We start from the raw sequence: 27,408 nt of genomic DNA on the forward strand, positions 1-27,408 counted from the left end.
GAGAAACAAAGGGAGGCACACCTGCCCAGACAGAGAGTATAGACATCATCTCACATGGGAATAGATACCCAGGTGTATTTGTGTGTGTATGTGTAAGAGAGACCACAGGTGGACGAAGTTATATGTGATGGAACTTTGCACTTGGTTTTATGTCCACAAGAGTCTCTCATAGTTTCATGCATACACACACACACACACACATACACACACACTCTCTCTCACTCAAAAACTAATGAAACGGCAGGAAACGCCAGCCCATGGATCCTATTTCTGGTGTCTGTGCAGCACAGTGCTGCCACCCTCTGGTGTCTTCTTGCCACAGCAGAAACCCTCCAGTACAGTAAACATAAGACCACAAACATTAAACACTAGACCACTTTAATTGCTACTCTACAACAACGTACTTGCCAAGAAAATCTAATGTTATGCTTTGCAGTAATTTTTATTAAAGTTGCCACTTTTCCACAGAAATACACTGAAAAACCTCACTCTCTGTAATCTGAGTCCTCATTCACTTCCTTTGTAAAACAACTGGAAGAATGTGCCACTGCAGTAAGAATAATTATGTTTAAAATCTTTTTCTTAATTTTCTAATTATTCTTTCTTGACTCAAGGTACAGACACTCGCTTCTAGAAAATTATTGAAATAAATTGAGATATTTTAGTGCACTGACAGATTCTTTTCACTGGTTTGAAAAACATCAGTTTTAATATCTAACAACTAACTTTTAACATAATAAAGATTAAAATATGCTGCAGTTATCCTCAGTACACAATGGATTCTTCAGAAGAAAGACTGAAATACACTCTCTCCACCTGGGATACAGTATGGTTTATTCAAAGCACTGTTTTTTCATTGTAAATTTAAAACTGACTTTTTCCCGTGTTAGAGCTTCTGAAGGTCATTCAAAGACCTGCTTGGATAGTTTTGCCAAAAGATTTTTTCACAATCAAAATATAGAAGTACAGGAGAACTCGAAGGAAGAAAACTTACAGTCGACATATTACAATGTTTATTTTGCAGAAATGCTCAGTTCAAAGTTAAGTCTGTAGCAAGTTCTCTTCCAAAAAGTTTATTGCCCTTTTTTTAGGGAAATGACCCACCTGGGGATGAACGCACTTCTCACTTTCTTAAAACTGATTTTTTTTCTCAGTTCTTAAGAAGTGTTACTTCTGGCTGATTCAAGATGAGAGAGAGGCCTGTAGCCTACATGCCAAGTAACATAAATAATATACAAGTAGAATATCAGCCCTCCCACCCCATCTCCAAGTAGCACTATCTAGAGGTGATAAAGTTTCCCATTTAACTCTCCATCCCTTCCATATGCAAGATGTTCGTCCAAGTGTGTTCAGAATCCTCCAGTCTGTCACTGAGGGTATGTCGGCTTTGTTCCAGGTATCAGTCAGTGTCGTTATCAAGGAATTTAAAGTCAGCACATCTTTCTTTTTCCAGGAGAATACGTTTCTCAATCCAAGATTTTAGATGCCTGATATACTGTGTTAATATAACAGTGGCTGAATGCCCAGAATCTGTTCCTTCTCTCCCAAAGACTGTCTATATATTTTGCTGGACAGCAACAGTACTAACGATATTACAGTGTGGATGTTACCCCCATGAATATTTATGACCAGTGTGACCATGCTAACTTGAAAAGCAACCGAGAACCTTTTCCCAATCCCAGAATAATTTCTTTTGGTGATGCAATATTGATGTAAGGCTCTAATATTCTGTAACTCAGAGGATAAATGCACAGGCGCTCGCTGTGCTGTCTGTTACTTCCAGGGGTTGTTCTTCTCGACGGATCGTGAACAGAAAAGTGTGCCAAACTGATACAAAAAAAAGCACCTGCCTGCGGCTTGGGATGGGCCTGTTTTTTTTTTTTTTTTTACTTTGTTCTATAAAAGCATCTACTATGAGCCAGCATGGACTCGCTGCAGTTAGCTGATGTTACACATAGGAGCAGCAGCAACACACACAGAAAGGCGCCCTGGTGAAACAAGAATTTACTTCGGAGAAAAAGAGGATTTTTGCAGCCGAGGGAAAGGCCTAGGAAAAAATTAATAATAGAAGGCTACAGGAGCTCAGGGATCTATTTTTACTTATTTATTTATTTTACTTTTTATCATTATTTTGCAATTCTAAATCCAGAGGCTGACTGCTGCACAGTGTGCAACCGTGCCAACTGTAAGAAACAGGTACTCTTTCCAGAAAACACCAGGTGAAACCAGGTGAAAGTCTTTTGATCTGACATCTTTATATTAGTAATCATATCAGCACTTTTATTTGATGTTTTATTTTAAGAAATCGATATGTGGATTGTGGTGTGGAAGTGTATATTTGTATAAAATACCTTGAGGCGTTAATTAAGGATATTTAAAGGGATTATTATTAACAGGCTTTAAGATGACTGGATCATCAAAACACCATTAAAGAATGTAAATGCATATTGAGGGTAGTTGTGTTACACTGTAAAACCTGTGGGGTTCATCCCAAATTTAAATATAATTAACAAATTAATGAACAAATAATTGATTGAATTAATTCAGATAGTAATTGCTTAAAGAGTTTTTAGGGGTAAAAGTCCTTTTATAACTGACAAAATAACATTAGAATGATCCCTGACTTTTCATCTTAATTAATTAAAGCGTTGATGATGTAAAATTAATGTAAGAATGAAGAGATCTTCCAGCTGTATGAGTGTGGTGTATTTTCAGTTGTGCTGTAAAAGAAGAAGACAGACTTTCAGTGAAACGGAACAAGCTCTCAGTGTTCGTGAGCAGTGGATCATATCTAATGTGATTACAGAAAATATGATAACTGTAATCAACTTGGATTACAAATCATAAACTTGTAATTTGCTTTGAAAAACTGGATGAGAACAGAATAGTTTTCATTTAATGTGATGACAGACATGTCGTTCCACAGGTCCCACGCTCAAAAGTAAAAGTTTAAAAGTACTTAGTTACTCTCCTCTCAGTTAGACTGCGGTTTTAGTGGGAAGCCTCCATGTGTTAACAAGTAAAAGTGTATTAATGCGAACCAGTGCAGTGGTGAAAATAAGGGCAGAGTCAGCAAACCTCGCCCGCGTCCTGAAAGTGGAAACAAAATTACACGGACGGTCGATAATGTAGAATCAGATAACATTTTGGAAAGCAACCTTGGAAATACCCATAGGGAGCGGTGAGCTTTTTTTTTTTTTTGGCAGGAGAGTGCTCTTCACTTGATCACATAATCACTGCCTGATTAATATCAGATATGAACAGGTCAACAGGATGCTAATGGGAGATGATAGCTTTGTTTACCAGAGGACCACAGGCGGGGAATGTGTGTGAGTGGGTGTGTGTGAGACTATCTGTGAGGATTTATATTTGAATTAGACCGTCGCCACAGGACGGCGTGTGTGTGTGTGTGTTTGTGTTTTGTTCTGTTTGTTGTTTATGTGCATGGAGGTGCGCGTAACTTTTGAACCAAATGATTGAGATAATTATCCTGGCTGTTCGCTGAATACAAATTACACTGTGATATGTTGTTTGGAACGATGTGAGTACTCAAGCTTTAAAAACATCACAGACCTGATTGTCAAATAATTAAGACTTCCTGTCCTTTATTTCTGATTTCCCCTGTCCTTGAAGTAACTTGCATTATCACTCAGAATTGTTATTACCATTAATTCAGTTTGAACCAATGAATATAATGTATGTAAAGATGGATGACATGACCATTCCAGACTACTCATGCCTATGCATACAGTTGCCGTTTATGAAGGTAGACAAGCATCCGTGCATCTCAGGTCATTTTAAGTCCAGTTTAAAAGTGTAATGTATGTGTCCTGACACTGCCAAAGTTTCTATTTTAGGTCAAATCATGCAAAAGACTTGGGAAATGAGGCTGCCTGTCTGCTCAGCCCTCAGCTTTAACACAGATCGACGGGGGACGGGGGAGTCGAGTATAGGAAGGAGTAAACTCGTCCCATGGACTGACATCCTGTCAGATGCAGCATGTACTTTGCCTAAATTGGCCAAAAATGTCATCATCTTCTAGTTTGAGAACTCCTGTGCTCAAAATATGATTCATTAAAAATGTTTCTGGATGCCAAAACATGTTGAAGAAGCTAATCCAAATATATATATTTTAAATGTACTTTTTATGGTAGTAACACTGTTAATATAACCACCATCCATATGTGGTAATGACAAGCTTTCTGAGGAAGCCAGTGAACCTGAAGTAATTCAGCTAACGAGAGAGAAGTTTCTGGCAGCAGTCTCAGAGAAATGTGAAATGGAAAATCAATCTTCCAGTGCAACTGAATTGAAAAGTGGCTGCAGGAGAGGCAAATTGGGACCATTAGTTAACCTTTAGAAATTAATTTCACAGGCATTTCAGATGTACAGTTCAAGAAGTGCTTAATGAAAGCTCTACAGCCTCATAGGGACATCCACACATGCTTGAAGCTCCACGAGGAAAAAATACAGTTACAGTTCAGCCACAGATGGAACTGAACCCTAAACTCCAGCAGTGTGACTCTGTCTTACTTCACTTGTTCAGCTACAGAGGACACCTTGATAAATTGCCCCTGAAATAATCTCCTGCGAGCCGTGATGACATGCTGTCGGCAAACAATCACCCAACCTCATTAGCATTGTGTATTGACATCAGTGTAAATCTCAGCTGAGAGCATTAGCATGCTGTGGAGTATTGATGTCCTTGTAAATCAACATTGGTGGTAAATACAGCAGGTAGGACAAGGACTCTGAGCACGACTGACTTCTGCTGGCGTTCAGGGAGATGAAGAAACACTGAGCTGGAAGGCCTTTTTTTTTTTTTGCATAAAAACGACACCAATAGTTGGGTTTTTTATGAGATAGTTCCTACGATAGTTTTTAAATTAGCCTCTGTCACATTTTAGGAGCGTGGTCCCAGCAAGGTGTTTCCATCTCCATCTTGCTCACAGATGCCTCTTGGTGGTTGCTGCTGCACACAGCAACTATTTTAGAATTAAAATGCGAATGATTCTAACAGCTTCTTCGCCGGTGGTTGTGGTTCACTATAATACAGTCTGGAGCGACTGCTGTCTTATTAAGATGTATGTTGTCTTGGAGGGCTATTTACAAGCAACGTTTCTACTGTAAGAAGCAGGCAACTCAAATCATGCTTTTCACTTTATTTGTTAATTGTTGATCTGTCCACTTGCATACCTTAGAACAGCTTATTGTAGGTTGCGAATGCAGAGGAATTTAATCAGTAAATTCTTATATCTTGAATGTTGGAGCATCAAGAAAAACACTGAATCCCTCCCAGCCCTGGAGGTACCTCTTTTTTTTTCATTTGTCCTGAAAGCAGCGCCTTGTTAAGACGATGCAGAGGGCTTTTTGGTAGGGGTGTGTTGCTTTAGCTACTGGTGAGACATATCACATATGATCAATGAAGTTTGAGTAATGGATCCATGACTTCAGAGGCTTATCAGGTGCCAAAATACTGCACAGGGTTTTTTAACACTCTCACACAGGATTTAACACCTGAAAGTCATTAAGGTGGTAATTTTTATTTCATTCATGTCATGATGTTTGTGTAGTAAACAGTAGAAATGCAGCTTTCTGTGCCTTTTGCATTGGTTCCCCCTCTGCATTGACTAATGGCTCCATTCAAATGAATGAGAGGGCTGTGTTGTTTTTATGCAGGGCTACAGCCAATCTGAGCACAGCCTTATTCTGATGTCCCCAAGAGAGATTAATAAGAATATCAACTGGATTCATAAACTGTTACAACATTCTTACTCCTACCAGAGTACTCTCTCCTCTTCCTCCCTTCATTTTCAAAGTTTCAGGGTTGTAAAGTGGAACTGAGCTACACAGCAGCTAAATGGATCAGTGATGCTGTGTTGCAGTCGTATGCTTGTTCAACATGAATATACAAATGTGTGCAGAATGGACAAAACGCTCATTCTAATTCAAATGGCAGATGTCTTCCTTTGCAGTGAAACTCTTCATTAGCTGTGCTTGTCGAACGAAGTGATTTTGATTCCGTGTTGCTGGTTCCTCTGGGCTCAGGGCCCAGGGCAGCTGCACTCATTACAACACACACACACACCTGCCCACCCGCCCCTCCACTTTAACTGGAATCACCGCTTTTAACAGATTTGGGGGAGTCCCCTCAGAGGCATTTTCCCTTTATCACAGATGTGCAGAGTGTGTAAGTCAGCTGCCGGGCACAACTCATTCTCCAAAAATGTCGAATAAATGTTGACACGAATTAAAAGAGCAGTGAATAAGGTTTAAACTGCCCCTTAGCAACAAAATGGCCATCTCTGTGATGTGTTTTGAAATTCTTGACCATTACCAGGTGCTGCAGTATCTCACATTCAGCGCTCATGTTTTGGTCTGTTCTCCATTTTGGAATCAGCTTCTTCCTCCAGCTGGTGTTTTCAGTGATGGAAAAGACTGTTTCTGTTTTCTTTTATTAAATTTGGAGCTACTTTTTTCTGCACTGAACTCTTAGCTGTTTATTTTTGTCTAGTTTGTTTCATTTTACTGTCTTTAAATTGATTTTGTTATTGCTCTTCCAATATATTTCCACAGTCCAGACTGTGGAGTATTTGGACAGTTACACATTTGTTATTCTTTTATTTGTGGTAAGTCTCAGCTTTGAGCAGATTTATAACGACACATAGTGCCCAGTGTTTAGTCTGATCTACAACAAGTGGAATCAAGTTCAACTAGATTGAGATCATGTGACTGACTGGGACAGCTGAGGATATTTCACCTCTTCAGCCTGAAAAGCTCTTTGGTTGCTTTGGCCGAATGTTTGTCAAGATGAAATATCATCCAATGAGTTTTGATGCTTTTGGCTGATGCTGACCACAGACGGCTCCTGTATGCTTCTGCATTCATCCTGGTGCTTCTGTCAGCAGTGGAATCATCAATAAATGACAGTGTGCCAGTTCCACTGGCAGTCATACATGCCCAAGCCATAACAGAACCACCACCATGTTTGACAGATGAGCTGGTGGCTTTGAGTCATGAGCTGTTCTTTTTTTTTCCTCCACACTCTCCTCTTTCAATCATTTTGATAGATGTGGATTTTTTTTTGTTTCATCATCCCATAGAACTTTATTCCAGAGCTCTCCTGCTTTTGTTTGTGTGATTTTGTGAACTGCAACCCGTTCTTTCTGTTTTTGAGGTTCATCCTGTGCTTAATCCTCCGGGGTTACGGTCATTAAGTCTTCTCTTGATAGTCGAGAAGGAAACATGTCTGCCTAAGTCCTGGAGAGCATTCATGACTCTCTGTGCAGTCATAAAGGCGTTTCACTTCACAATGTGAATAATTTTCTTTTCATCCATAAGATTTGTGCTCCTTGGTCTACCCAGGTCAGTTGCCATATTCTAGCTTCCTTCCTTATTTAGGATGTATCCTACTTTATTGGTTTGCCAGTGAGGTCATGCATGGCCACTCTCAGCTCTCTGTTAACTCTGAGCCAAACTCTGAGCTCTTTTGTGCATGAACTAATGTTCAAATGACACACAGCTGCCCAAGAAACATTAAGTAACCAATGTCAGATTCCTTTTGAACCCATAACTTAGAGCAATATGTGTTAAAATATCTCACACAGTTCTTTCTATTTTGATGTAAACCTACTGACATTAAAGCTGAGACTTTGGCTGACTTAGCTTCCATTAATTTATTTTTAATTGAATGTGCCAAAACACAGAGCTTGAAGAACAGAAATGTGTATCGGTGCAAATACTTAGTCAGACTGTATATACATTTGCAAGTTGCTGTAAAATAAACTTCCTTGCCTTGACATTTTAGAGGACATTTCTCTTTCTGAGGCTAAAAAGTGTTGAACTCTACTTTATTCTGGTATATAGCATAGTGATATATTACCTTCTCACCAGACATCACTCTAATGCACAACTGTACTTTTCCCTCTTTTGAAAATGTGACTTAATTGATTATAGGTATTAATGGTTGGCATATAGGTGGAGGGGATGTGGAGAATGGAGGGTGTACTCAGACCTTACTGTGGATTGGTGAAAATTAAGATAATAGGCTCTGGGCAGAGCTGTTTGTAGTGTTTTGAGGCAAGTCTCTGGTTTTGGTTTATTCTGGTTATTATTAAAATATTCTAAAATACAGCACATCAGACTTTGGGGTTTCAGGAATGAAACAATAAAGTCCTGGTGTTAAGATTTCTATCTGGCTAATTAATGACTTGGCATTTCAACATTGCTTCCCTTTCACAACTGGATTAGTACGTATGCTTAAATTACTGTTGGTATCTTACTTGCTCTTGTCTTATATGACTTTATGGTGGAAGAGGAGATATGATGCTAGCTGCAGTCCCTGCCTTTCACTGATAGAGGTTTATTAATGTCATAAACACTGATACTACCCGTCCTTAAGTACCACAGATTTGTTTTTTTTTGTGATAAACAGGCTTTTAGGTTTTATTAGGCTCAGAGCATTTTAAACACAAAACCAACCACATTAATGAGTTACAAGTAAGGGTTAAGAGGCTGCACCCCTCACAACAGCTCTTTCCCTTGAATGCACTGTAAGAAGAACTTATTATTCCTGGCACAGAACAAGAGATCCTTCTGAGGCCAGAGAGCTGTTATGTATAGGATTCATTTAGTTCTCCACATCAGCACTTTCTTTCCATTTCTCTTCCCCAGATTAAACGGCGGGTATGTACAGGAATGTGTCTCATTTGGTCTACCACTGCCCAGAAGAGGTAATAATGGGCTCCAGGATGCACCGCAAATGAGAGATTTTATCCTCTTGTGAAACACCATGAGGCAAGCAAGTGTGTGTTGAACCTGTTTTAAAAAAAGAACAAAAGATCGACGTCTTATTGTTGCGAACTTGTTGGAGAATTCTTGTTTCTTTTCCTTTCATCCACAAAGTGCAAACCTCTGCACAATCCTGCTGAACTCAGAATATATCTGTGCTGTCAGTTTGTGGATAGTGTTATTGTGTTTATTGTGTATGTTGTATAATGTATTAGGTGGAGGAGGTGGTGGAGGCTGCAGGGGAAAAGGGTGCCTGCTGCTCTGCTTGCCCTGCTGCCACTGTGACTGTGGCCCAGACACGCAGCATTAAAAATGGATTAAAGATGGATAGATGGATGGTTTTAACATGTGTGTACTATAAAAAATGTCTTGCCTCTACTTTTTGTCACATATTATCTCAACATTCAGTGGAGACCACAGTACTTTCAATGTTTCAACACATGGAAATTAAGACAAAATCAAGTTAAACTTCTTGTTAATGCTCTCTACCACCTTTTAAAAACCCCTGATGTGTACCTGAGAATTTTGCTGCAATCTATCAATCAGGTATGTAGGTGTCAAATGGTGCGCATCTCATTATTAAATGAGACAACAGAAACAGAAATTTAAATTTCACTGAAAAACAAATATTTAAAAGATTAATAATGCCAAATAGTGCCACTTGTATAAAGGTCCACAGCTGACAACAGTTTCCAAAAACATGACTCTCTGCAACCCTGTCTCCCAGAAATGATGTTTAAATGCTGTATTACTAAATTGTTTTCCCAATTATGTTGTGTTGGCAAATGTAATTTCTGGCCGGGTTATGTTCAGAGGCAACATTGTTTTTTGAATGAATTAAGTGCTACGTATTTGCCAGATAAGCCATCTAACAACATATCTTTGTAATCTGGTTACAATTATCTTTCCAACAAAACATATTTGCTGTTGCAGTTTAGTTGTGTAGAAACATCATTTCTAGAAGACAGGGTTGTTTACTAGTTGATCCAGTATAAACAATTCTATGAGTTGCCAACTACATATTCTCATTATGTTAATAGAAAATATAAACTGGTCTGCATTACATTTCCTTCAAAACAATCACTTAGATGTGCAGTAATTTTTAGGAGACAGGGTTACTCCGATTTACTAGTTCAGATAATGCATGAGGTGGTTTTACCAGCTGAAGAATGAATAATGAATGGGAAAAGAAATTTGGAACATTTTAATTATGAAATGGTTTCAAACTGTTTGCATTTTGTTTGTCACTTGAATAATCCCATATTTTGTAACGCTCAGACAGATAACTGTAACTCAGACAAACTAAGCCCAGTGACAGTATGTCCAAGGGGGCGCTATGGAGCACGAAGTGCTTGGGCCCTAATAAAACAACCCAATTACAGACCAAACAGTAAACTGAAGCTACATGTTTCTCTCTTCCTCTTTAGTGTTAAAAACTAAAAATACTCCAATCATACTAATGCCAAGATGCAATGAATAATACATATCTATATAGCTCTCTTATTTCTTAATTCACTACTCCATCTGAACTGTTGGCTCCTATTCATTCATATATTTTCCTTCTTTCCTTTATTATCATGCAAGATTAAAATGAGCACTGACAGCATCTTCCTGGTTCACTTCATCCAGTCAAGGAGGTCTAAAGCTGCCTCATCTCACACTTACTCACACAGGAGCCAATCACTCATCACCAGCCTCTTTATCAATCCAATTAGCTGCACCTGCAGCACACTGCTTTCAGCTCCAGATGATGATGATGACGATGCTAAAATTTCACTGCCACGACCTCAGTTACAGCAGTGTTGATCCTGGTTTCTGATTCTGATGGACTGAGCACCAAAAATTCTACTTTTCTATTATTAATCTTTTATATTTTTCCAGTCATCTGTATTTATGTGTCTTCAGACTATTGAAGGAGCTATTTTTAAATTTTGTTATCACCACATAGCTAACTTTAACAGCTATTCACTCACTAGTCTAGAAGAAACACCATGAGTTCAGCACCATACTTCATCCCTTTACTTGCCAAGAGATGTCTCCAGTGGTGGAAAGTGATAGCGACTCACTGTAGGGTCCAGACTGCCCTTTCTTTTTTTTTTAAGGTGGATTCATGTGTTTTCACAAACTTTTGTGGCTGTAGTCAGTTTTAAGGTGATAGAAATTTAGACAGGACTGTTGCAGCCCCTGAGTGTCTACATTTTTTTGTCTCTGGAGTTTGGATGTGGATGTAGTAAATGTGTGGCACAGGAGCTGTTTGCCCTTGGTGACAAAAAGCTCTGTGTCAGGGAACACCAAAAACTGCCTGAAGAAGCCAAACAACAAACCAAGCTGTTTGAAATTTAGTCAGTCTATTTATTACTGCAGCCTGCGGAGCCACTCCATGAACCTGCTAATATCAGTCCAGTCATTTAGAGGCGGCCTGTTTGTCTGTCTGTTTGCCAGAGAGTCGGTGTATTGCATTGCCAGTACCTCGACCTGTTTATCTGTCTGCTTGACTGCCTGACTGTCTGTGTGAGCTTTTCAGATTTGCTGTGGGCGGGACAATGCTGGAGACAGAGTAGTGACTGCAGACAGAGAGGCGCGACTGCATCAGAGCCAAAATAACCCAGTTTTAAATTTATCTCTTATCGGCCGTCGGATTAAAAAAAAAAAAAAAGGCTGATGTCGATATGCGTCAAAATGCTGAATATCAGCCTGGCCGATAATTGGCCCGGCCGATAATCGTCTATCCCTAATTACAGTGTTAAAGGACACCTGTTCTTAAATATCCCTGTTTCTAATAATTCAAAAACTCTATTTGTGAGGAGAGAGCAATTACAATTTCATTACACAGCAATTAGTCTTTATCACCAGCACGAGATCCATTTCCTTCTTGTGTGCAATTAAATATTCAGGCAGATAAATTATGGCTTTTTAGGTCTGCCTGTATCCTCAGAACCCTGTACTGGAAATTCAGCAAAAACGATTAATCATCTGTCCACTAGATTGGACATCATGCATTGCTAGCTATATTTCAACTACAATTCATACTGTTACTGTGACTTTGTTGTTCTTGAAAACAATACATCTGCAGTGTCTGTTTTAGCTGTAAGTCAACTGTTTGCTTCTCTTCTGCAGTGATGATGAATGACTGCCAGAAAAAGAAGTATTTACACATGCTAGCAGTAGTGATGCTGAGAGGCTGACAAGTCAGGAGTGAGGTTCAGTGTTTTTGCATTGCATTGAACAGTATTAGAATATGTTAAAATGTGCAAACACATAAGTTTAATATTATTAAAACTGCATAATATTTTATAGTTTTCACATAACTTAACATTTTATTCATTGTTTTGTTAAATCCATATCTCAAAAAACTCAAACTCACGTCCATCTGAGTGGACATGTGAGAAACTCTTGACCTGAACCCAGAAAAGTGGCAGGTAATTGATGCAGGGATTAACCAGCTACAAAATAATCAATAAACACAGACCTCATCGAAGTCTCCTCGGACTATGTGGACGTCTCCGATGAGGGTTTTTAGGTAGTCATACAGTGGTGGAAAAAAGTTTTCAGACACCCCATGCATTTGTGAAATATTGCATTAAGAATCACTCTTAGGTCTTCAACTGCAATTTCTTTTAGTACAGTCACAGCCAAAATACTAAACAAATCCTAAAAAAGCCAAAACTTAATTGATTGGTTCCATAAAAATACATAACAAATAAGAGTATTGGGTCATTTTGGTACCAGTGATCCACTAATGAAGGTCGTGCTTTTTTGTTGCCATGCTTAGTGTGTATATAAAGCCAGCACATTTGAAAGCTCTTCAGAGACAAAAATGGCTAAAACAAGGAACCTAACGCAGGAAACACACCTGAAGATACAGATTCTCAGCCAAGAAGGGTACAGCTGCCGCCAGATAGCCAGGAAGTGCAGATGGAGTCCTTCAGCAGTTGGATACACTCTGCAGAAATACAGACGAACCAACAGCTTGGAAGACAAACCAAGACCTGGATGTCCATGGGTTTCTTCAGCAAGAAATGACCACATCCTGATCCGTTTGGGGATGCATGAGTGCTGCATGTGTTGGTCATCTCACTGTCTGTGATGACACATTGAACTCTGCCAAGTATTGTGCCTTTCTCAAAACCCACATGCTCCCTTCTGCACGTGCACTGTTCCATCAAGGTCAAAACTGGATGTTTCAACAAGATAATGCCCCTTGCCACACATCCTGGGCCAGTAGAACTTTGGCTGCAGGACCACTGTATGCCGGCCTTAGTGGCCAGCTCAATTCCTGGACATGAGCCCCATTGAGAATCTTTGGTGGATTATCAAAAGGTCTGTTTCAAAGCATTAAAATAAGCAGTAATTCAAGAAGAATGGGATAAGACTACCCCTCAACAGTGTGAAAGGCTCGTGGGGAACATGCCAGCCAGGATTAGAGCTCTACTGGGTGCTAATGGCAGGACTACTAAAATACTACTAAATATTAATTTGATGATGTGATGGTTTATTTTATTTTCATTGCTCCCCTTAAGTTCCTAAATTTTTCAGCTTAGGAGCACAGGGAGAAAAGTAGATATCAAGCCCTGAGAATATCGGGTGATTTCTAATTTAACATACAGCTCACAAGTTTGCATTGTATTAAATCCATGCTTTTTAATACTGAGTTTCATAAAGATTTGAACCCACAAAATTTGCATTTTGATTCCTGATCATTAAACAGTGCTGCTGTGTGAAATTGTTGCGTTCCACCTGTCAATCAGTTTGGATCAGCATCAGGTTTTAAACACGTTTTGAATGTTGATAGTGGGATAGTTTTGTTTACATCTGAATCAAAGAATTTTGAATGTAAACGACTCCAAAAATGGAATGGAATGTTCAAAATCAAAGGCAGCAATGTATCATTCATTGATGATGTCATTAACATATGATTGGAATTCGCTGATGTCATCAGAATTCTTTAACTAGGCACTCTCGTCAGAGGAGTGAATCAGAATTCAGATCTTACAGAACTACGGTGAGGAAAATAACCGACACGCTGACCACTGATTTCGGAGAATCTTTCAGAGAAACTGCATTTTCAGGTACAACTTAAATCCTGATTCTTCTTCTAAGAATGGCGAGCTCTACTTTTCAAAACGGGATGGTGCCTAGACCGCCGACGTCCTTCGAATACTGGAGCATGCACAACTCACTCCAAGGACAAATCTGTCATCTTCAAAAACAGTTGAGCATGGAATACAACTGGAGAGTACAGGTTAGCCAAGAGTTGGAGGACACCAAACAACAACTGTCCAACCAAAAACGTCTTAAGGAAGTATTCATTAATAAAGAGAAAGAAGCCAAAAAAGAGCTTGCGAGACTGCAGAACTATAGTGACACAGAAACTCTCAAAGCCTCAAATATTGCTTCACAGGTTAGGAGTAACATTAAGAGGAGGAAAAAGAGAGACCTCCAACAGGATTATGAAGAGCTCAAGGTAGCACACATAATCAATGAGGAAAAGTTCAATGCTGAGCTGCAGGCTCACAAAGATAAGATCAAGACTCTCGAGGATGAGCTAAAGCTCTACCAAGAGAATTGTAACACCAGCTTGCAAACAGAGGAGAACAACAAGGTTCAGGACGAACCAAATCTCAGCCAGGAAAAGCTCACTGCTGAGCTCAAAACTGAGAAAGAGAACCATGAGGTCCTCCAGAACCAACTTAAGCTCAGCCTGGAAAAGCTCGCCGCTGAGCTCAAAACAGAGAAGGAGAACCATGAGGTTCTCCAGAACCAACTTAAGCTCAGCCTGGAAAAGCTCGCCGCTGAGCTCAAAACCGAGAAAGAGAACCACAAAGTTGTCCAGAACCAACTTAAGCTCAGCCTGGAAAATCTCGCCGCTGAGCTCAAAACCGAGAAAGAGAACCACGAGGTTCTCCAGAACCAACTTAGGCTCGGCCAGGAAAAGCTCGCCGCTGAGCTCAAAACCGAGAAAGAGAACCATGAGGTTCTCCAGAACCAACTTAAGCTTGGCCAGGAAAAGCTCGCCGCTGAGCTCAAAACCGAGAAAGAGAACCACAAAGTTCTCCAGAACCAACTTAAGCTTGGCCAGGAAAAGCTCGCCGCTGAGCTCAAAACCGAGGAAGAGAACCACAAAGTTGTCCAGAACCAACTTAAGCTTGGCCAGGAAAAGCTCGCCGCTGAGCTCAAAACAGAGAGGGAGAACCACGAGGTTCTCCAGAACCAACTTAAGCTCGGCCAGGAAAAGCTCGCCGCTGAGCTCAAAACCGAGAAAGAGAACCACGAGGTTCTCCAGAACCAACTTAAGCTCGGCCAGGAAAAGCTCGCCGCTGAGCTCAAAACCGAGAAAGAGAACCACAAGGTTCTCCAGAACCAACTTAAGCTCGGCCAGGAAAAGCTCGCCGCTGAGCTCAAAACCGAGGAAGAGAACCACAAAGTTGTCCAGAACCAACTTAAGCTCGGCCAGGAAAAGCTCGCCGCTGAGCTCAAAACAGAGAAGGAGAACCACGAGGTTCTCCAGAACCAACTTAAGCTCGGCCAGGAAAAGCTCGCCGCTGAGCTCAAAACCGAGAAAGAGAACCACAAGGTTCTCCAGAACCAACTTAAGCTCGGCCAGGAAAAGCTCGCCGCTGAGCTCAAAACCGAGGAAGAGAACCACAAAGTTGTCCAGAACCAACTTAAGCTTGGCCAGGAAAAGCTCGCCGCTGAGCTCAAAACCGAGAAAGAGAACCACAAGGTTCTCCAGAACCAACTTAAGCTTGGCCAGGAAAAGCTCGCCGCTGAGCTCAAAACTGAGAAGGAGAACCACGAGGTTCTCCAGAACCAACTTAAGCTCGGCCAGGAAAAGCTCGCCGCTGAGCTAAAAACAGAAAAGGAGAACCATGAGGTTCTCCAGAACCACCTTAAGCTCGGCCAGGTAAAGCTCGCCGCTGAGCTCAAAACCGAGAAAGAGAACCACGAGGTTCTCCAGAACCAACTTAAGCTCGGCCAAGAAAAGCTCGCCGCTGAGCTCAAAACCGAGAAAGAGAACCACGAGGTTCTCCAGAACCAACTTAAGCTCAGCCTGGAAAAGCTCGCCGCTGAGCTCAAAACCGAGAAAGAGAACCACGAGGTTCTCCAGAACCAACTTAAGCTCGGCCAAGAAAATCTCGCCGCTGAGCTCAAAACCGAGAAAGAGAACCACGAGGTTCTCCAGAACCAACTTAAGCTCAGCCTGGAAAAGCTCGCCGCTGAGCTCAAAGCCGAGAAAGAGAACCACGAGGTTCTCCAGAACCAACTTAAGCTCTGCCAGGAAAAGCTCGCTGCTGAGCAGGAGGAACATGAGAATGACCTACCCCAAGCAGAAGAGACTGAAACAGCCCCCAGGAAATCAACCTTTAAGAGATTCCGCCACTTCCTGGGTTTACGGAAACCACAAAGGTGGAAGAGGCCAGCAGTGGCCACATCAACCAGCGGCGAATAAGCTGCCTCCCCCTCTATCACCCACTGTAAGGAAATCGATCTCATTCATGGCAGACGTGAGGCCCGGCCAAGGCAGATGGCCCCACCATGAGCCCGGTTCTGCTCAGGGAATTTTTCCTTGCCGCCGACGCCAAGTTGCATGCTCGTGGTGGACTCTTGGGTCTAATTTGACATTGCAGGAAATGCACAGGTGTTCCCCAGAGGTTCACCTGTTATTTTCCAGCCAAAAAAGTCTGCTATGAAAACAATTACTCCAATTACATCTCCTTCAAGGGTGAACAGAGGGATTGCAAAAACAACAAAACAAAGAAAAACTAACCCCCCCCCCCAAAAAAAACAAACAAAAACAAAACAAAAAAAATAAACCAAAAAAAAAAACAACTAAATTTTCTTGCATCTATCTGTTGTTCTTACTTTATACACTTTGTTTCATTTCACTTAAGAGATGTAAATGTATATGATTTCCTTTGTTGAAAAAAACCCCCACAAACAATATCACTTTTTATAAAGTTTTAGACATCTGTTTTTAAGGTTTTATGCTTTCTAGGCTTTATTTTCAAGGTTTCAGACTCAATTTAGAAAATGAAATTCCTGAGTTTGTGTAAGATTAATGTCAAGATAGAGATCATGGGTAGCAACTCAGGTTGCAGTGTTGTTGTTGTCATCATCAGAAAAGAAATAATTTTGTTCTCTGGTGCTCTCTAGTGTCTGTGAAACTTTTTGAAGATTTCATTTCCAGGAAATCAAATGTCCATTGACTGTGTTTAAGAATGATGCTGTTGATTTTCACTTCTCTGAAAACTGAAAAGTAAGATTTACCCTTACTTACCTGTAAGAATTAAAAAGTATTATGGGTGAAAATCAATCAATCAAAAAAAACAAAAACAAAACAAAAACAAAACAAACAAAAAAACACTGGAATTGAACAAAAATATTTTACAGGCCATAGTTTTGGGACTTACAAATCATACAGACAAACTCAGACAAACTCTGAAGCGTATTGTCTTTATAATATAAAGACAAAACCACAGATGGAGTGAACTTAGAGCTTTATTATGGGAAAGAAACAACTGAAAGGTCGACTACATGAAGCTAAAGGCCTGTTGATCACATTTACAGGACATGACGAGGCCGAAAATTAAAAAAAAAAGAAAAAAGACAGGAAATGGTACCAAATATTTCTAATCTTCAAATATTTGAGAAGAGAGAAGGGGGTAGATGTGGTATCACAGTTAGAGATGCACCAATATGTTTTTTTCAGGGCCGATACCGATTATTAGTAGTCAAGGAGGCCGATAACCGATATTTGGAGCTGATATTCATTGCAGTAAAAGTGAAAATATTGGTGTCAAAATTTTGAATAATACAAACTCCAACACTTAACTTTGTTTAAATGCCTTTAAGCATATGTTTATTAAACACCTTTTCAGATTTGCAACATGTTTTTTTTAATCTTAGACCATAGACATCTCATCATATGTTTTAAAATTCTAACAAAAAGTGCAGGGAGCTCCCAGGCTCAGCAGCATGTCTTATAATGTTAAATGAAAAATTAAACAAATAAATAGCTCCTTAAAGTTTTCTGTAAATAAAGTTTTCCAAAATTTCAATATAACTGAAATGTTATTTTATCCGTCACTCATCTTTGTTTTAAGTTCAAACGTTTTCTCCTCTCCGCCGTGTGTGTGAGCACTGAGTGTGCACAGCTTTCACTGCTGATTGGCTGTTACCCGTGCCATGGCTCTGCGTGTAACCAATCAGGTGGTGCTGTGGGTGGGACAATGCTGGAGACAGAGTAGTGACTGCAGACAGAGAGGCATGGCTGCATCAGAGCCAAAATAACCCAGTTTTAAATTGATCTCTTATCGGCCATCGGATTAAAAAAAAAAAAAAAAGGCAGATGCAGATATGCATCAAAATGCTGAATAATCGGCCCGGCCGATAATCGGTCTATCCCTAGTCCTTGGGCAATCTTAACACATGCTCACACATTATTAGTCATCTGGGATGAGAGCATCAGCTAGGATGAACTGGATTAGCTATTCTATCTGGAGACCACAAAAACAGCAGAGCAGGAGTACAACAGTGCTTTATCAAATATCAGACAACAGCTACACAACACTCTGAAAAACTGTTTTATTTTCTTTCCAGAAGTTCTTTTGTGCAGAGTTTTGTTTTCCCATGATGCACATGTTCAGAGGCTTGGCAAGAATGAAAGTCTTTCAACCACTGTGAATAGTGGTCACTCTCATGCCACATTTATACATGAAAATGAACATATGGTGCTAAAACATTTTTTGCAGCTTCAGTAAAAATCCAGCCGACATATATTAGTCTAAAACCAGCTTCAACCACATCTAACCATTTACTCTGCGTAGCATGACTAAACACTTTCCTTTTAATGACTCAAATAGATGTGATTACTTCTCCTCCTCTCTTTTTCCTCCTTGCTCTCTGCTCTCTCCTCCTTTTATCCTCTCTGTTAGCCAGAGGGAATTGATGGAGATGTGTCGGGGGTCCAGAACCACAGGTGTTTGGGAGGTAGCTGGTAATGAATGGCTTCCAGCAGAATGTTAATCATGATTAACGAGTGAGAACGGCCAGGAGGCAGTGGTGCCTGACAATAGAGCGAGCCGACCAGGCGTGGCAAATGGCGGCCTCGGCACAAAGTCCTCACAGGGCCGCACAGTGGGGGGGAGAGTTTGGCCAGCCAAGGACAGACATGTTGACACCCTCCTGTACTTCAAGAATCATGGACTGTCGCTTTATGGGGTGTGTAAATCTGTTTTCCAACTGAGATAGCAATATGGCGGCCTTCATTATTTGCCCTCATGGGATGAGATGAAGAATGTGATAACATAAGACTGTGCCTCTGCTATAAAGAGTAAAAATATATCTGCCTGTCAAGTCTGGGTGAATCTGTAGGCCATTGGAAATGTCACATTTAAAATGATATACATTTAGATAAAGATACCCTGTTGTTATCTGCTTTCAGAACAAAATTTCTCTCATGCTATAACCCACAAGCTACAACTGAACTTACAGTGGCTCTAGAAAGTTTTCAAACCCCTTCACTTTTTTGTTATCTTTGTTCTATTGTAGATTTAATTCTAAATGGATAAAATCTACCATCAGTAACCCATTATGACAAAACCCATAATGACTAAAAACATATTTTCACTTATGGGTCGTTATGGGTTAGAGATGTTAGACTGATAGGAAAAATGACATTTTAATCCATTTTAATGCAAAGAATGAAAGGGTCTGAAAAGCTTCTGAAACCACTGTATTTTTTATTGAAACTTGAGTTGAAAACAGTCCCTGTCTGTGTTTGTAACAGCAGTATAGTGGAGAAAGGCAGGGTGTTTTCTTCTGGCTCTGTAAGAGAAATAATCCCCTCTGTACTCTCTCAAGATGGTAGAGTAGCCACTTCAACTGAACACCTTTTCACTGCGAAGATGGAGACAGACACTAACCGAAACAATGACAAGTCTGTATTTAAGAAAATGAATTACACCAACTTATGATGAATTAAATTATTAACTGGTCACTTATTTTATTTTTTACAACTCTGCAATTCATACACATAGTAAGATTCGGTAGTACTTTGACTTCATCACTCCAAAGACAAGTCAGATAAAATACTGTATATCTGTTATATCTTCAATTCACAGCAGTGAAACAGGATGAAGTATTCATGTCCTTTACTTCAAAAAAAAAAAAAAAAGTACCAATATCACACCATCAAAGTATTTCATTACAAGGAAAAGTACTGCATCAAAATGTATTGAAATGGTCACAAGTAAAAGTAGTTAATGTGGAGAAATGGCCCCCGTCTGTATTATACTTATTATATTCTATATAATAAATCACCCATATATTAATATTTAAGCAGCATTTAAGTGAAGCTTGTATTTTTATGTAGGACTGTAACTAATGATTGTTTTCATAATGGATTGCTGATGGTTTTCTTGATCCATCCATTTGCTGTGGTCTGGTTTGTAAAATGTAAGGAAACAGTGGCTGTCCCAATTACCTAGAGCTCAAAGTGACATCTGAAAATGTCTTGTTTTGTCCAACCAACCTGAAAATTATTCTGGCTCTTGTAATTTAACACCAGGAAAGTAGCATGTTGTCAAATTTGAGAAATGTTTGCCATTTTCACATGAAAAGCTAATCAGTTATTCATGATTAATGCAAACCCCCATTATTTAAAATTCAGATACAAGAAATGATGTCTTTACTACAGCTGGAAAAGCTGATCAGCTGATCTCAGGTACACTGATATATGATTTGCAGCAACAGTAATCTGTTGTATTATGAATATGTGCAGATATGTTTGCACATGTATAAGTGTGGTACATGTTAGATGATCAGATGTGTGTCATGTATATAGTTAAGCACAGATATAAAAGCATATGAAGCTACATATGTGGAATCACTTTTCATGGTCTCTCTTTCTTTCGTGTATTTCTTTGATGATAGCTCTTCACTTGGAGCTGGGATGGGTCCGTATGTGTCTGAAAGTCATAACAACTTGTGTTATCCCCTGGATGGATATAAAGTAGCCACTCTGAATGATTTCTTACTATCAAAGCAAGTGTTTGAGAACTATCTGGACTCTTTAACAAGTAAAAACAAGCAGCAAACGGAATGATACAGAGAGGCATCCATGCATTGTTTATTTTTCTCTTCACATGAGGCCCGAGGGAGGAGGAAATTACCTTGTCGCTCGTCAGTGAGCTGCTATAATAGCTCTGCGTATTGTCCGTATGGCACCAGTAAACATGGACCCTGCATGCTCTGCTGTAGGCGGGAAGGACAGGTGCTCGTGCTAATCAAGTGGGAGAGTGCATGTGTGTGTGCATTTGTGTGTGTGAAGGTAAGCCCGAATGTATGTGTTTCACTGAACCACTGTCCTCTAAATTCGAGTTTATACAGTATTCCTGTGTGTGTGTGTGTCACGTCACATTTCTACTTGTAGCCAACTTTGTGAGTGTGTGTGTGCATGTGCGCCTGTTAGCAGAGTACCAGCATGCTAATCAGAGAGATTACATTTCCACGCTGCATTAGAAACCCAGGCATGCGGGGTCAAAGGTCAGCCGACGTATTTACTGAGCTCTGTTCACTGTGGCTGTCGATCTCATCGACTTGTCTCGTCTGCCAAAATCCCACATTAACCTCATGACCTCTCTGCATTTACATCTAATCTGAATATGTTTGACTGTAAGTCTGTTTGACTTTATGGATTCTCAATTTTGTATTTTTCGTTTAGGCACACAGATAAAGACTGAGAAAAGTAGTTAAAGTTTATTTTTTTAACTGAATAAGATTGATGTGCCACTTTTTTTTTTTAGCAATGAACACACAGCATGGATCATTGAACAGTGGTGGAGACTAAAACAGGGTTTAACAAAGAGTGAATATTGGATGTGTGCTTTTCTTAAGAAGCAGCTCTTAATGAATGGCATTGTTGGTTTATGTCTGTTGTGTGAATAGTTGAACTGTCCGGTGCCGATCTGAAGGACTGGTATCGGGGCTGATCTGGGTATATTTGACAGATTGCTATTGGCTAAGCAGAGCAAAATTTACTGAACTCTACTGTGTCCGATCAGCCTGCTGGTGCATCAGCACTGCTCTCCTTTACCAACATGTTCATCTTATTGAGACCTTATGTGAGAGGAGTCGCATCACCTTGAATTAAACCCTGCAGTATTAATACCCTATTTGCCCAAATTCCTCTCTAGTGCATGTATGGACTCTGGCAGGAAATCTTCTCTGCCCTCTCACAAAGTAATGAATTGAAACTTAAGAGCAAAATACAAACTGAAAGGCAGTAAACTGGACCTACCAATGTTATCCTTTTCCTCTCTCATCCCTTTTGGTTCTGTTTTTGTGTAAAGCTGGTGAACAGGAACATGCTGTGTGCAGTTCACTTTACAGGATTTCTGGGTTTTAATGCTCACAAAATTTCAACAATTACCCCTGGCTGCCATTTCTGGGCTGACAAAGTGTCAAAATTGCCCAGTGCAAGTTTAAAGTGTCCTGGTGTGCCTGGGATAAATGTCACCCTCAGAATGACTTCTGTTACTGAATACAGTAAATATACAGGAAAGCCGTTGGAGGCATTTTTGCAAAGACATGTTGACAAGCTGCACAGGCCACTGAATACTGTATCTGGTTCTTGAAAAACAGAGCCTCAACCTCTGAGTGAGGAGGCAGTGTAAAACCTCCAGAAGCTCTGAGACAACTGGAAACTCCACTGCAGTGTCAAGACTGATACAAGTGTCAAATCTCAAAAACCACTGGAGCATATGTTCTTTCTCATCAGGAGTACAGATAAGTTTGAGAAACATAGTTGCCTGTAGTTTTTTTCTGGTAACTTAAAGTAAGAAATCAAAAAGAACAGCAGTGCACACACATTATATATGATGCTGAATGAACTACAAAGGCCTAGACATCCTGTATGCACTTCTCTTTTCAAAATGTCAAAGAATCAGAGTAGTGTCAAACCCCAGTACTTTTCTTCTGCAGCTGTCAGGCTGAATATCTAAAGCTGTTATTGAATGCTCGGATTCCTCCTCTTCACTTATCAGTTTTAGATAAAAAACATAATTTTGTTTCAGTTTTAGCCTGAATTGTATTTAGACAAAGCTGTTGTAAGACAACTTGTGTTTAGACGTTTAACATTTAAGAACTTCAGCTTTTATTAAATGAAAAAAGGATTTTGTAGAAAAATATTTGTCAAAGGCTGATAAGTACAAATAAAATAAGCGGTGCAAAAACAGAATAGATTCTTTTGAGAATTGGTGTCTCCATTGAATTGAGAACACTGACAAGTGTATGTTACAACTGTTCTGTTAAAAACATTTAAGGGATCCATAGCAAAATTGTTTAAGTTTTAGTTTTAGACAGAGAAACTGAATTGCACACATTTTTTTGTGAGGAAGAATTCACTGTAACGCTCAGTGTACATGTTGAGCTACCACACAAGTTGAGTCCACGTCCATCATCACAGGAATGTATAAGAAGTATTTGCTTTGTGTTTGATGCTGTTCCTTTTAACTGGAGCGAGACTTCCAACACTTCATCTTCTTCTTGCCTATTTCCCTTTGAAACTATTTTACTAGTTTACAAAAAAAACAAACGTGTATAAAACCAATAAATCACCAAACTCCACCCCAAAAGTTCTCTCCCACCTCGTCACAATGAAATGGATTTAAATTTCCGTTGTTATGACAACACCACTCTGGCGTGCAGCATGGCTGCAGCAGAGTGAGTTGAGTGTCCAGCAGTCTGTCTGTCTGTCCATCTGTCCCTGCCATCCTGTCTGTCCTCTCCGTCTTTCTGCTCATTTGCCCTTCCTAATTATCCCCTGGGGACAATAAAGATTGACTGAACTGAACTCTACGGTTGGTGAGTGACTGATTGGTCGTCCGTTGCCAGGGTAACACGGTCTCACTGTATGCGAACCTGTCGACCTTCGCAGCTGTCTGTCTGCCTGTCTGTCTCTTGGAGTCTGTCAAACCGGCTGCCTTCCTCCCTCAGCTCCTTCATCTGGTTGTCACTTTGCTTTCACCTTGTAATAATGTCCGCCTGTCTGTGTCTTGTCTGCTTCTTCAGCACGCTCATCCGTCTACATGGCAGGAGATTTTGTTCATATTTAATTCACAAACTCCAGGGCTTTTCACGACTGAGATTTGAATTTGTTTGCTTTTTTATAAGAGGCCATCTGAGAGAGCGAGAGAGGGAGAGAGATTCATCAGGAGCCAGAACTTCTATTCCTGAATGAGCATCCTAGAAAACGGCTTTCCAGCTTATCACTGGCTGATAGCAGATCTGAGATTGGGAGGTTTGGAAAATTACATTTTCACTGGCAGCTTTGCCAGCTGGAAGTCTTTCTGAATGAAAAGAAATGATGTATCCAGGACCATGGTGTACAAGCTGCCATAATGCTCTGAAAGCCTGGTGCTTGTTGGCGTGACATGCAACTGTGATCATTATTGTAATTTTGACTTTTAAACTTTTTTTTCACATTTTACAGCAGTGTTGCAGTTTCAGAGTCAGATTTCAGCACAGTCCAGTATTCCCCATATATATTTATCTGTTCCTCTGTTCAAATAGTAGAGGTCTGTTCAGGAATATTGATCATCAGAGCTGAAATTGCATTATTGCACCGTCAAAGGAAAACATGTCAACATGTAGGAAAATGTCCATAATGTTTGTAAGAACATTTCTGCAGATCTGTACGTTCAGTTGAAAAAAAAAAAAAGTCATGCAGTTGCCTCCTCAGTTCTCTGAAGCTCTGTCAAAAATAGGTTTGCTTGTTTTTGATACTAAAAAGTTTGTGGAGTGTTATTTTAAAGGAACAGCTGACTTATGGTTAGTTTTGAGAAATTTTGATCTCTGTTCCTTGTAACGCAGACCTGACCACGGATCATAGTTGGATAGTGTATATTTGGTCTCACTGTACACACACGTCTTCTCTTTTTCTCTTCTTATGAAACATTTTGTGACTTCTGTTTTGAAGTGCTCTGTGTATAAAATAGCTTTAGCTGCTTGCCTGTTAGATGCTGCAGGACTGGGACATGTTTAGTTTAGATTAACGACTGGAAGCAGAAAACAGTCAGCTTAGCCTTTGTCAAAAATGAAGTGAGGAATGAATAGTCATTCAACTTTAAAACTGTGGTCAACTTCTGCAAATTTGAACAAAACCCACAACCGTGTGCGGCCCTTCTACGAGGGTGTTGTGCATGGTCACTGAGATTCCAAATAACTTTGGTGTTTAAGCTAAGTTCTCATTTTCTGCTTCTAAATGTGTTAAAGACACACACACACACACACCAACACACAGTGCTCAGTGGGTGTAGATGAAAGAAAATAAATTGATGCTGATCCTCTCATCCTATGCCTGCATTTTCTGAAACATCAGTCTACTCCTTGAAAATCTAATGGCTTTGATGTTACTTTTCAAATTTTCCTTTTTAATGCACTTGAAAACATAAATCCACCTCTGACTTTCTCATTATTTCATGGACTGTTGTGTGTGTTTTGTTCTGACATGGTTCACTGGAACATACTGTAGCATCCTACTGTAGCTGCAGCTGATGTACGAGTCGTACACTGATCTAAATTACACGTGTGAATGAAGTTTCAAGGGAAAATATGTTACAAATTTCTGAAGCTGCTGTTAATATACATATTATTGCACATGTCAATGCAATGTATCATGTTCCCTCATGATAGTCCTCAAAAAGCCAAATGTCACGCTGAATTAGGACTAATTATACCATCAGTACTGGCTGTTATTTATGCATCAGCTGATGTCTTTGGGTCATTTAAAAACACTCATTTCATGACTCCTTCCTTTTCAAGATGTAGCATTTAGAACTTCTAGGTAAGTCACAGATGTCTGTTAATTATCACAGCAGAACAAAACGCACACGCTACACACATTTTCTATCCATTAAGCCCAAGTAAATGTCATGGGAGAGCTTGTTAGGGCCGTTGAGTGCCTTAATGTGCCGGGGGACGAGATGAGTGATGGAATAAAACAAAGGAGGGTTGGCATCATGCCTTTCATCCTCTTGTGTCTTTAGCGGCAGACATGTTATTAGTTTGTACTCTGATTAAAGACGGGACTCGTCTAAATGCCCGAGAGTCACTCATTCTATTAGCCCTCACAAGCCGCTGTGTACTTTGTTCAATCACTACCTTATTCTTTGTTTTTCTTTTTTTTTGTTTTTTTTGTGTCAGTTTTGATTACCCCGCACATTACAGTGATAACTTTATTGATTAACTGAATATTCATTCTTTAGTGACATTTGCACAATGTGTTATCAAGACACTGCTGCTCTACAAACTTAGACCTAATTTAAACAAGTGCTAATGAAGAAAATGATAATGTACCATGTTCTCTGAAAGCTCCTCTCTTGGTGCAGGGTTAAATCAGTTATACAGACTTCTGACAGGTTAACATTGAGATCAGACTGCAGAAAGTCTGCCTACATGTTGTTTGCCCACACCTGTTATAACAACACACATAAGCAATCTGTGATCTTTACACCACTATCGAAAAGTAACTCAGTTTCACATTAAGACATTGCTGGACCTTATTTTCCCAGGTTTTTTGGGAGTAAATGATCAAAGTATGTTCACTTGTTTTGCCACTGACAGACTCGGATTGTTATTATAAGTGTCTGACAACATTATGGAAAGGATTCCTCCAAAAGTAGTTTTTTAAAAATGTATTTGTTTACACACCGCCTCTCTTTCAAACTACTGTCAGACCATTTTATCACATCTTTTCATCACCTTGATTAGTTCTGTTTAAATCTTGTCCACTGACTCCTTAGAGTGTCTCTTGCATCTTAATGTGGCTTCTACAGGAGCAATCCTATAATGGACCATTAGACACTATGATATCAGAGAGAAAGATGAACCCAAAGTGTCTTTTTCACCACATTGATTTTTCTGTGTATTGTGTTAAGTCGATAAAACCTGTAAATTAAAATGATTGTAAATTATCAGGCTGTTTTGATCCTTTCATAGCCTCTGCTTTGATGCTTCCATATTTACTCTTTGTTCACTGTACTTGAATAAACTGTGAATTAGGTGCTTGTGTCATTACAGAACAAGCGATCGATGCACTGAAAAGGACAGGCACTGGGTGTGTTTGAGGCTGGTGCAAAGGCTGCATCAGAGAACAGGCTGCTGGTAAACTCCCTATGTGGCCATAGATCATTAGATCATATGATGGATCAGACTCGTGATTAGTCTGATCCATCATCACACTGATCAATTCTGACAGAAAAATAGGGAAGAATTTGGCAGATTAGTGCTGCAACGTTGCATCACTTGTGTGTTTTAATGTAAGTTCCTCCCATTTCAGCATGATAATGCTGCAGATGTCCTGAGATCTACTGAGGCCTTCACTTTATTTAACATTATCTGATGATTTCAGATAGAAGTCGGTCTGTTGTTCAGTCCTGTTTCAAAGGAAAGCAGGTCTTGCACCACCTGCAAAGTTAAGGCCTGAAAATCACAAGATGGAAACACTTTCAGCCTATAGTTTACTCTTCTGGAGTAAATCTGGAGCACAGATTATAGTATAGTGAATCTTTGATATTTCTGTACGTGTCATTTATCGGCAATGAGTGGGAGGAGAGG

At 39.8% G+C, this 27,408-nt stretch overlaps 1 protein-coding gene across 11 annotated transcripts; it reads left to right on the forward strand.

Moving 5' to 3' along the window:
* The first annotated feature begins 13,627 nt into the window (after window positions 1-13,627).
* Window positions 13,628-16,604, forward strand: LOC108886960 (synaptonemal complex protein 1-like). 11 transcript variants are annotated; one of them, XM_051078547.1, is made up of 2 exons: window positions 13,628-15,064; window positions 15,365-16,604. In XM_051078547.1, exons 1-2 carry the CDS (start codon window positions 13,892-13,894, stop codon window positions 16,238-16,240), a joined length of 2,049 nt encoding a protein of 682 aa, XP_050934504.1. In that variant the 5' UTR covers window positions 13,628-13,891; the 3' UTR covers window positions 16,241-16,604. The 11 variants fall into 11 exon arrangements, with proteins under 11 accessions (XP_050934504.1, XP_050934496.1, XP_050934493.1 ...); XM_051078539.1 differs by having other exon boundaries at window positions 13,629-15,289; XM_051078536.1 differs by having other exon boundaries at window positions 13,629-15,064; window positions 15,140-16,604.
* Window positions 16,605-27,408: the final 10,804 nt, after the last annotated feature.

The sequence above is a fragment of the Lates calcarifer genome, linkage group LG3 (assembly GCF_001640805.2).
Source record: "Lates calcarifer isolate ASB-BC8 linkage group LG3, TLL_Latcal_v3, whole genome shotgun sequence".
Classification (NCBI taxonomy): domain Eukaryota; kingdom Metazoa; phylum Chordata; class Actinopteri; family Centropomidae; genus Lates; species Lates calcarifer.